We start from the raw sequence: 12,298 nt of genomic DNA, 5'->3' as shown, positions 1-12,298 counted from the left end.
ATGTCCAATCGTCCGTCTCATTATCAGGTGGCAGACCTCTGTCAATTAGATCAGCTCCATTACCTCCTGTAACCACCAGAGGGAGCCCAGAAAGAGAACTCGCGACCCCTCTGTCAATATAACCAACTCACTACCTTCACTAGTAACCAGAGGTAGGCCAGAAAGTGAATTCACAACAATAATCTATGGAGCATCTTATGGGGCCATAACCTTTATGGAGCAGCATATGGGGCATAATCTATGAAGCATCTTATGGGGCAGCATATGGGGCATAATCTATGGAGCATCTTATGGGGCCATAACCTTTATGGAACAGCATATGGGGCATATTCTATGGAGCATCTTATGGGGCCGTTATTAATCTTTGTGCAGCATTATATGGAGTGTATTTTGTATGGAGCATCTTATGGGGCCATCATCAACTGTATGGAGCATTATATGGGGCTCCTGATTCAATATGGATATTCAAAAACATTTAACCTACTGATGTCTCAATTAATTTTACTTTTATTGTTATCTATTTTTATTTTTGAAATTTACCATTAGCTGCAGCATTTTCCACTTTAGACTTATACTTGAGTCAATAAGTTTTACCTGTTTTTGTGGCAAATTTAGGGGGGTCGGCTAATACTCACATTATCTAAGCTTCTTTTTCTGTTTATTGCTGTAATATCGAATTTTGATAGCAGCATTTTTAGCTTCCCAAACTCCAGTAGTATAACATGCTAATGGATTAGGGTATACAACAGTCTGGTAGGAATATGGAGCAATCATTTGATTAATCTTATAAAAGCAGTGGTACAAATATGTGGAGACTGGACATGTGTTTAAAGCGCGTCAGCTTATTTATAAAACAGATGTTAGTCTACAATGCAGAATTACATAACCGTCAGTCCAAGCTCAGAAATGTATTTAATTCTGTTGATAAAATCCAAATGATATTTGTCATCACTGAGCGATAGACTTGACAATGCTCAAAAACTAAGGTATGGGATATTATTTCGTGGGTCTTTTGTCTTTGTTCACACAGAGATTTTTGAGTACTGGATCCTCTGTAAATCCTTCTACTAAAAACTCATCCAATATATTTATTATTTATCAATTTATTTCTATTTATTTCTGCAGTGGCATCTTAATAAGCTACTCTATGATGGACACTATTAGTGAAACAGAAATAATTGCCCGTTGTGAAATATCAGTAATTAGGTGATAATATACTATGTGATATATTTAAAATGTAGTGCTCTCGGTGTTAAGCTGAAATCAGACAAGGGTATGGCATTGTTACGCCAACAGTAGTAGTAGCAGTGACGACCCCCTTTCAACCCAGTAGTAGAAACAGTAGCATAGCCCCCCAAATCTCTCTTCAATTGTTACCCAGTATTACTGGCATCAGAAGCACAGCCGCGCTCCTAGTATACTGAGTGTTGATCAGAGTCACCTTGTTGGTGGTGGGATGGCCTTTATGCTATTTTTGATCAAATCAGTATTACTAAGAACTCTGTTATTTAAATGCATTTTTGCTTTTTACTTATTTAGTTACAGCAGGGTTTTTGCTCATTTTGTCTCTTGTAGGTTTTGTATGACTGTTGACATAATCACTCCCCTGTACTGCCCCAGTGACTTGGAGAAAGTCCTTACATGGAGATAACAACATGATTAGAAGGGCTTTCTTCTTTGTAGCCACACTTCCAGTCAGCTGAGTACATAGGGTTTTAACGCTGTTTACCTGTAGATTAACCCAATATCTGCAGATAATAATGTTTCTGTTGATTATAAACTTTCTTTAATCCCTGGCTGCAGGCTATCCTAAAGAAACAGGGTTCCTTACACTTGCCAGTCCTACTCTAACATGAAAACCTCAAAAAGAGGAAAAAATCCTCCAAAAAATTCAGATACAAACCAGACAGGCCTAAATGCATCTGCACTAATCCAGGGTGCAGTGGACCCAAGTAAAGTGGCAGCTGCACAGGTGCATAAATACCAAATGAAACAGCCAGCCTACAATCATGGATTGGCCGTGTGGTACACCAGTGCAGAAGAAACAATCCGCATGTGGCAGTGTTCACACAGGGAATGCAGGGCTTCTGGCTCACAACCTCTTAGTAACACCATATAGGGGGGCTGCCCAGTGCCAACTAGAATGCATCTCGTGTGAACAGAGGCCACAAGTTTGCAGAACCATTTGGGCCCAACTGCACCCTGAAAGAAATATAAAAAGTGCACAGAAAACTATCAATATATGTAAGGTATTGGTTGATATTAAGTCCTTAATACGGAAGCTGGCAAACTGCGTCAAAGTTCCTTACACTTGCCAGTCCTACTCTAACATGAAAACCTCAAAAAGAGGAAAAAATCCTCCACAAAATTCAGATATAAACCTATCCTAAAGAAACAAACAGCGCTGTACTCGCCTTCTCTGTGTTGTCACTGGCGAGTCTCAGCGCTGCTCCCCATGTCTGGCATTGACTTTGGTGCTGATGTCTCACCGACAGCGTGGCAGCCAATCAGTGAGCTCAGCAGTTCCCATTCTGATGAGCTTTCCAAGTGCCTGCTGTCGACGTGACATCAGCGCCGTAGACCCCAGGAGCATTGGTGAGACTTGGCAGTTGTCCCAGGGAAGGTGAGTACAGAACTTTTTGTTTCTTTTATAATAGCCTGCAATCAGAGATGAACTTTTAATGAAAGGAAACATCCCCTTTAAATAATCCAAAAAAGTTATGAGTGGTGGTGCAACAATGGGCATCCCACCCAATTAGCCGTTAAAAAGGCTGTGTTATTCAAGCAAGTATCACAGCCTCTTAAATGTATATATCGACTGCAGGCTGGTTCATACTTTTCCTTGTATTTTTTATAGCAAACACTCAAGATATTGTAGTGTTGTTCTGTTAGCTTAAGTGGAACAGCTCTGCAATATCTTGAACATCCGCCATAAATACAGTGGTACGGAAAGTATTCAGACCCCTTGAAAATTTTCACTCTTTGTTTCATTGCAGCCATTTGGTAAATTCTGAAAAGGTCATTTTTTTCTCATTAATGCACACTCTGCACCCCATCTTGACTGAACAAATAAAACGAATGTAGAAATTTTTTGCAAATTTATTAAAAAAGGGAAATTGAAATATCACATGGTTATAAGTATTCAGACCCTTTGCTCAGACACTCATATTTAAGTCACATGCTCTCCATATCCTTGTGATCCTCCTTGAGATGGTTCTACTCCTTCATTGGAGTCCAGCTGTGTTTAATTAACCCCTTAACCCCCGGAGCTTTTTTTGGTTTTGCATTTTCATTTTTCGCTCCCCTTCTTCACAGAGCCATAACTTTTTTACTTTTCTGTCAATATGGCCATGTGAGGGCTTGTTTTTTTGTGGGACAAGATCTACTTTTGAACGACACCATTGGTTTTACCATGTCGTGTACTAGAAAACGGTTAAAAAAAATTCCAAGTGCGGTGAAATTTTTTAAAAAAAGTGCAATCTCACACTTGTTTTTTGATTGGCTTTTTTGCTAGGTTCACTAAATGCTAAAACTGACCTGCCATTATGATTCTTCCGGTCATTACAAGTTCAAAGACACCAAATATGTCTAGGTTCTTTTTTATCTAAGTAATGAAAAAAAATTACAAACTTTGTTAAAGAGAAAAAAAATTGTGCCATATTCCGATACCCGTTGCGTCTCCATTCTTTGTGATCTCGGGAAGGGTGAGGGCTTATTTTTTGTGTGCCAAGCTCACGTTTTTAATGATACCATTTTGGTGCAGATACGATTTTTGGATCACCCATTTTTGATTTTAATGCAATATCGTGGCTACCAAAAAACATTATTTTGACGTTTTTACTTTTTTCTTGCTACGACATTTAACGATCAGGTTAATCCTTTTTCTATTGATAGATCGTGCGATTCCGAACGTGGTGATACCAAATATGTGTACGTTCGATTTTATTTTTATTGGGGGTTTTTTGAATGGGGGTGAAAGGGGAGTGATTTGAACTTATTTTTTTTTTATATTTTTAAAGACATTTTCTTTTTACTTTTGGCATGCTTTAATAGTCTCCATGGGAGACTAGAAGCTGCCACACCACTGGGTGGCACTCACAGCAAGCCAGTACTGACAACCATAGAGGTCTCCAAGAGACCTCTGGTTGTCATGCCAACACACCAGTGACCGGTGATCTTGATTCCACCCGCGGCTATTCCGGGCACATGTCAGTTGTTCAAAACAGCTGATATGTGCCATGAAAGATGTGGGCTCACTATCAGAGCTCACATCAAAGGGAGGGAGTCCGACATCGGCATACTATTACGCCCGATGTCAGAAAGGGGTTAAACTGATAGGACTTGATTTACAAAGGCACAGACCTGTCTATAGAAGACCTCACAGCTCACAGTGCATATCAGACAAAATGAGAATCATGAGGTCAAAGGAACTGGCCAAGGAGCTCAGAGACAGAATTGTGGCAAGGCACAGATCTGGCCAAGGTTACAAAAGAATTTATGCAGTACTCAATGTTCCGAAGAGCACAGTGGCCTCCATAATCCTTAAATGGAAGAAGTTTGGGACCACCAGAAGTTGTCTTAGACCTGGCCGTGCAGTCAAACTGAGCAATCGTGGGAGAAGAGCCTTGCTGAGCAAGGTAAAGAAGAACCCCAAGAACACTGTGGCTGAGCTCCACAGATGCAGGAGGGAGATAGGAGAAAGTTTAACAAAGTCAACTATCACTGCAGCCTTCCACCAGCCAGGCCTGTATGGCAGAGTGGCATAGAGCTTGCTAAAAAACACATGAAGGACTCCCAGGCTATGAGAAATAAGATTCTCTGGTCTGATGAGACGAAGATAGAACTTTTTGGTGATAATTCTAAGCGGTATGTGTGGAGAAAACCAGGCACTGCTCATCACCTGCTTAATACAATCCCAACAGTGAAACATGGTGGTGGCAGCATCATGCTTTGGGGGTGTTTTTCAGCTACAGGGACAGGACGACTGGTTGCAATTGAAGGAAACATGAATGCGGCCAAGTACAGAGATATCCTGGATGAAAACCTCTTCCAGAGTGCTCTGGACCTCAGACTTGGCCAAAGGTTTACCTTCCAGCAAGACAATGAACCTAAGCACACAGCTAAACTAACAAAGGAGCGGCTTCAGAACAACTCTGTGACCGTTCTTGACTGGCCCAGCCAGAGCCCTGACCTAAACCCAATTGAGCATCTCTGGAGAAACCTGAAAATGGCTATCCACCAACGTTCACCATCCAACCTGATGGAACTGGACAGGATCTTCAAGAAAGAATGGCAGAAGATTCCCAAATCCAGGTGTGAAAAACATGATGCATCATTCCCAAGAAGACTCATGGCAGTACTAGCTCAAAAGGGTGCTTCTACTCAATACTGAGCAAAGGGCCTGAATACTTATAACCATATGATATTTCAGTTTTTCTTTTTTAATAAATGGGCAATAATTTCTACATTTCTGTTTTTTTTTTCAGTCAAGATGGGATTCAGAGTGTACATTAATGAGGAAAAAAAATGAACTTTTTTGAATTTACCAAATGGCTGTAATGAAACAGAGTGAAATATTTAAAGGGGTCTGAATACGTTCCATACCCACTGTATATGAGATAGACATATACAAACCTGCCTATAGCTGAGGTGAACATTGAAGAAGCTGCATGATACAAGTGAAATGAAAATACAGGTGGTACAGTATAAATAATTATTGAATTAGAATTATGCTTTCAACAATTCAAAGGTTTTCGAAGATATACCTTATCTATGATAACTTCCAAGAAGAAAATGTCCATCATTGTAAGGTCTGATGACACTTGTGGCCAATCAGCCAGGCCTCATCTACCTAGCTACACACGGGGTCATAATTGTTAGTACCCCTCGTTTAATGACAAAAAAACCCACAATGGTCACAGAAATAACTTGAATCTGACAAAAGTAATAAAAAAAAATCTATGAAAATGAACAAATGAAAGTGAGACATTGCTTTTCAACCATGCTTCCACAGAATTTAAAAAAAAAAAAAAAAAACTCATGAAATAGGCCTGGACAGAAATGATGGTACCCCTGAAAATAATGTGACAAAAGGGATATGTTAAATCAAGGTGTAGCCACTAATTAGAATCACAGGTGTCTACAGTCTTGGAATCAGTGAGTTGACCTGTATAGAGGGCTACAGATACTCACTGTGCTGTTTGGTGACATGGTGTGTATCACACTCAACAAGGACCAGAGGAAGCGAAGGAAAGAGTTGTCTCAGGAGATTAGAAAGAAAATTATAGACAAACATGTTAAAGGTAAAAGTTATAAGACCCCCTCCGAGCAGCTTGATGTTCCTGTGACTACAGTTGCACATATTATTCTGAAATTTAAGCTCCATGGGACTGTAGCCAACTCCCTGGACATGGCCGCAGGAGGAAAATTGATAACAAATCAAAGAGACGGATATTACGAACGGTAACAAAAGAGCTCAGAAAAACTTCTAAACATATTAAAGGTGAACTTCAAGCTCAAGGAACATCAGTGTCAGATCGTACCATGCTTCGTTGTAGGAGCCAAAGTGGACTTCATGGGAGATGACCAAGAAAAACACCATTGTTGAAAAAAAATCATAAAAAAGCCAGACAGGAATTTGCCAAACTACATGTTGACAAGCCACAAAGCTTCTTGGAGAATGTCCTATGGACAGATGAGACAAAAATGGAACTTTTTGGCAAGGCACATCATCTCTATGTTCACAGATGAAAAAATGAAGCATATCAAGAAAAGAACACTGTCCCTACTGTGAAACATGGAGGAGGCTATGTTATGTTCTGGGGCTGCTTTGCTGCATCTGGTACAGGGTGTCTAAAATCTGTGCAGGGTACAATGAAATCTCAAGACTATCAAGGGATTCTAGAGACAAATGTGCTGCCCAGTGTCAGAATGCTTGGTCTCAGTCGCAGGCAGTGTCGGACTGGGGTACCAAGGGCCCACCAGTAACATTGACTTTGGGGGGCACACTTTTCACCTTCATACGAATATTACACTACCCTTGTTCACAAATGTACCTATATCTCTATATAATAATAAACTGGGTAGTTTGGTTAATGAATGATGAGATGCTTTTTTTTTTCTGTACAGAATCAATTGAATTATGCCATGTACTGCTCCGATCTGCACAGGGGCCCACCGGGAGGGTTCCCCTATGGGACAGTCCGAGCCTAGTCGCAGGTCATGGGTCTGGCAACTGGATAACGACCCAAAACACACAGCTAAAATCACCCATGAATGTCTAAGAGGAAAACACTGGACTATTCTGAAGTGGTCTTCTATGAACCCTGACCTAAATCCTATTGACCATCTTTGGAAAGAGCTGAAACATGCCATGTGGAAAAGGCAATCTTCAAACACAAGAGAACTGAAGCAGATTGCTCTTGAGGAGTGGGCCAAAATACCTGTCGAGATGTGCAGAAGTCTCATTGACAGTTACAGGAATCGTTTGATTGCAGTAATTGCCTCAAAAGGTTGTGCAACAAAATATTACGTTAAGGTTACCATCACCATCATTTCTGTCCAGGCCTATTTCATGAGTTTTATTTTTTTTAAATTCTGTGGAAGCATGGTTGAAAAGCAATGTCTGACTTTCATTTGTTCATTTTCATAGATTTTTTAGTTATTATTGCTTTTGTCAGATTCAAGTTATATCTTTGACCATTTTGGGTTTTTCTGTCATTAAAAAAGTTGTACCAACAATTTTGACCACGTGTGTGCTTATTATGATTAAAAAATACATATGCACCCCTTGTATATTTATTAAAATGGGTATTTATATCTGGTAATCCGATGTCATAACACTTGGATTTACCATCACTTTATGATTCTGAGAATGAAGGGGCTGCAGTACTAGTGTTGCACTGTCTCCCCGAATATCTTACCCACAGAGTGATGCCTCTCGCCTCCCATTGTCAACCTGCTTGACAATCAGTGAAGAAGATTCTGTATGGGACTGCACCAGCTTTGTTGCCTTTCATTCTCCGGATCGGTGATGGTCCAGCCTCTAGAACCTAGCTATATGCTATCCGTTTACAAGATAGGAACACTCCTTTAAAACAACTTTAACTCATGCATAGTCATTGTTGTGACCATTCACCAGTGCCAAAAATGCTGCCTTGATATCTGTATACACACATTTATGAAAATGATTTTGCTAGAATAATATGTTTGTTCTTTTTTTTCAGATTTGCCACTGGATTTTAAGTTTACCAGATTTTCAGACAGTAATACAGACATTGATGGCTACTTCCCCCGGCCTCCCGCAATCCTCTTATCTCAGAGCTCAGAGGGTGCTGCAGCATAATAAGCATTGCTAGTAATAGAATGACAACATGACTACTCTAATGGCTGTAACTGTTCTATATTCTAGTTGAATATGCCTTTTCAGGACAAGTGTTTCTTAAGAAATGACTCCTTGTTGACGATGAGTACTATGAACCAAACGTTTGTAATAGTATTTTGTATTAATTTTGGAGCAAATTTGTGACCCACGGTATGTAAATATCAGAGATCTCAAGTTGAAATACAAAGTTTTCAGTGCTAGTGAAGCAACGTGTAACTGGTCTTCTTGTCACATTAGTCCTCCATATAAGAACTGATGGAGTTTGAAAGTTAATTTTGTCTGAAAACCCTTGTATCAAACTTTGAACAACAGTAAAGTAAAAATGGCCCAATTATAAAGATCCGTGTGCCATATTTATTAAAATAATGTTTGCCCCAAAATACAAAGAGTGATACAAATTATGGTAGAAATGGTTCACAACTATTTACACAAAGCCACATAGCAAATACTATAATTTTCTGAGTTATGAAAAAAGACACTGAAGCCATACAGATTAGATGTCTGTCGGCCAACTTATACTTCAGCCGACAGCCATCACAGCTGACTTTCCCATGCACAGGAGCGCTCTTTCAGCAGCGCGCTCCTGTGTTCTCTATGAGAAAGCAGCCAGCTTACACGTTGATCATTGGGTTATCTCCAGGGGAACAATGCAATTGGCAATCCACAATTGGACATCTCCCCCGACCGGCACCCTCACACATGTTAGATTGTTGGCCTAACCCATCAATATTGAGGTGACAGTTTGATGTGTGTAGGGGGCCTTTAAGCTTAGTTCACACTGTGATTGGAGTCTCCATTTAGGGCATACATTGGAAAGGCTACCTGACATTTATTTCAAAGGGTTAAGCGGGAATATAAAGAAATAAATAACTAAAGGGAATATCATTCTAAAAATATTCTTAAATACCTTAAATTAGAAAATCTCGATTGTTTTGTCTAGGGAGGTAATCACTAAATTCACTAAAAATCACTAGAATTAAAAGTCTTGTTACATTGACAGATACCTGTCCCAGAATAGTAATAGGACAGCTGCCATTGAGCATGTGCAGTGGGAAGTTCCGCTGCTGTGACCTAAAACCGCCAGCTCACCGCAGCGGCTCAGCATTGAGGAAGGATGGACAGCCTAAAACCGCCAGCTCACCGCAGCGGCTCAGCATTGAGGAAGGATGGACAGCCTAAAACCGCCAGCTCACCGCAGTGGCTCAGCATTGAGGAAGGATGGACAGCCTAAAACCGCCAGCTCACCGTAGCGGCTGAGCATTGAGGAAGGATGGACAGCCTAAAACCACCAGCTCGCCGCAGCGGCTCAGCATTGAGGAAGGATGGACAGCCTAAAACCGCCAGCTCACCGCAGCGGCTCAGCATTGAGGAAGGATGGACAGCCTAAAACCGCCAGCTCACCGCAGCGGCTCAGCATTGAGGAAGGATGGACAGCAGTGTGAGCAGCCTCTTTCTAGCCTCAGCACTCTTGGTATCTCCAGATGATCGCAATATCCACTACTAACATTCCAGTGATTACTGCCCTTGATAAATACAATTATGAATTGTTTTCTATCGCTATTTAGCGAGAGATTTAGAATTACATTTTCTTTGGTAATTAATTTTTTTTTACATTTCCAGAAAACACTGTCAGTGCATATACACTACCATTTTCCAAACATATTCCAATAGCATATGTTTTAGCCATTATATGTCTATGTTTTTTAATGTGTTTAGAAATGTAGTTGGCTATGTTGTTCAATACAACAGAATACTGAAATAAAAATATTCTGCACAATGTACATTTTTATAATGGTATTCTATGGCTGATATATGTGTATATAGAAATACAGCTGCATATGTTTGGTACTACACTAGAATCATGTGCACTGAATGTATGACCCAAGCACAGTGTGAATACAGCCTTACATGTTTCATATATATACATACTGTGACTTGCAAAAGAATTCACCCGTTTGGCATTTTCTGTGTTTTGCTACCTCACAACCTGGAATTTAACAGTTTTTTTGTTATATTTTGCATCTGGTTGTGTAAAGAACATGCCCACAACTGTCAACATTTGGTTTTCTTTTTTTATGAAGCAAACAACAAAGGTTTGTTGTGGTACCATACACTTTCCATTTGATGATAATAGATTTGATGGTGCCTTGGGCGATCATCAGAGGTTTAGATATTTTTTATAACCCAACCCTGAGTTGTACTTCTCAACAACTTTGTCCCTGACTTGTTTGGAGATCTCCTTGGTCTTCATGGTGTTGTTTGGTTACTGGTGCCTCTTGTTTAATAGTGTTGCAGCCTCTCTGGCCTTTCAGAAAAGGTAAAGTGTATATACTGACAGACCATGTCACAGTTAGATTCCACACAGGTGTACTTCCCTTCACCAAGCATGTGACTTATGAAAGTAATTGCTTGCACCAGAATTTTTTAGGGGCTTCATAGCAAAAGGGGTGAATGCATTTTAGTTATTTGATTCCATAAATGTAATTTGTGCCTATTTTTTTCTCACTTCACCAACTTAAACTATTTAGTGCTGATGTATCACACACGGATCGGATTACAAAACGTTTAAACACAGGTTGTAATGTAACAAAATTGGTAAAACACACGGGGGTGAATACTTTCACAAGCTACTGTGTATATATATATATATAGTGAGATAGCGCTCCCAGAGTGTGTTGGGAGATACTCACTTGGTAACTGGATTAAGGCACACAGGGACAGTTTCTCACATAAACAGTCTATTTGGTTTATTTACTCAACATAAACCGCATAACGTAAAGTCCATTTCATTACATCCACGAACATATCATGACCACCAGTCTGTTCATGTAGCAGATAGACCTCTCTGCCGTTTCTTCCCACCCCCTTGTCTGAGGTTATATTCCAGGAGCTCTGCTCCACATGCTGACTCCTTGTCAGTCCTGGCCTCAACACAGTTAGCTGTCACAGGTTCTGCAGGTACATGGTCTCACCCTTTGCTTTTCAGGAATCCGGTCCACTCGCAGGATCTTCCAACACAGAGACCATTCAGGTACATGACCTCACCATGTGCACTTCAGGAATCCGGTCCACTCGCAGGACCTTCCAATACACAGAGACCTGTCCTCTTTCAGGACCTTACAACACAGACCATGTGATCACACCACAATCTCATTATATCACATGAGACTCACCCCTTGATGATGGGAGGTAGGTGGTTGGCCAGTCTCGCCCAGCTCTCCGGCCAACCTTCTAAACGCAGCCTCTTATAAGCTAAACAAGACTCGTGGAACTACAGGTCCCAGAGCAACATTTCAGGCTTATAGCGCAGAGGACCTTCTCCTCTGCGACCCATACCGGCGATTTACAACAACGCAGCTCACTGTCTCACAATATATATCTAGCACTATTGCTACTACTTACTGACAAGAACAACAATATCACTTTGGATGACATTATTCATTGTTGTGCTTGATGACTGAAATAAAACTTCCAGAAATAATTATAGTTTGTGTGCAAAATATCTGTTTTTTTTCCATAGTAGAAGAAGATCCACAGTTGTGCCATTCAGAACGTCCTCTGGAAGTGAACCTTGTTTTTATTTGAGGGCATGGACATAGTGTTTTCTTTCCTGTTTTGCTTATAAATTGTTTGCAGTACTGTAGTGTTTCCCTAATAAACATATTGAAATTGACTGTTTATGAAAATGTATATTGTTTTGCTTCATTACAATATCACCAACACTATTTAGCAAAATATTTTTATATCTAAAACATCACTTTTATTAATGATATGTTAAAAAGGAAAACAATTTTAGTTCATATGGCCAGAAATAGTCATCTAACCAAAAACAACTGTACAAGCACCCTAGCACCCAAGCACCCTAGCAATTGTCTAATACAGTCCTACCTTGCTGCAGAGATTGGCACCCTACAC

At 40.2% G+C, this 12,298-nt stretch overlaps 1 protein-coding gene across 1 annotated transcript in view; it reads left to right on the top strand.

Annotated features, from left to right (window-relative positions):
• The window catches only part of NT5DC1 (5'-nucleotidase domain containing 1), a 430,483-nt gene extending 418,422 nt beyond the window's left edge, over positions 1–12,061 (top strand). The window contains exon 12 of the mRNA XM_073575978.1: positions 8,226–12,061. Within this exon, the coding sequence (XP_073432079.1) occupies positions 8,226–8,344 (119 nt within the window). The 3' untranslated portion in view covers positions 8,345–12,061. The remainder of the gene's footprint in view (positions 1–8,225) is intronic.
• The last annotated feature ends 237 nt before the right edge of the window (positions 12,062–12,298 follow it).

The sequence above is a fragment of the Dendrobates tinctorius genome, unplaced genomic scaffold (assembly GCF_039654945.1).
Source record: "Dendrobates tinctorius isolate UK_male_01 unplaced genomic scaffold, ASM3965494v1 ptg000046l, whole genome shotgun sequence".
Classification (NCBI taxonomy): Eukaryota; Metazoa; Chordata; class Amphibia; order Anura; family Dendrobatidae; genus Dendrobates; species Dendrobates tinctorius.
The sequence above is the reverse complement of the archived record's forward strand: the minus strand, read 5'-3'. Positions and strand labels throughout refer to the sequence as shown.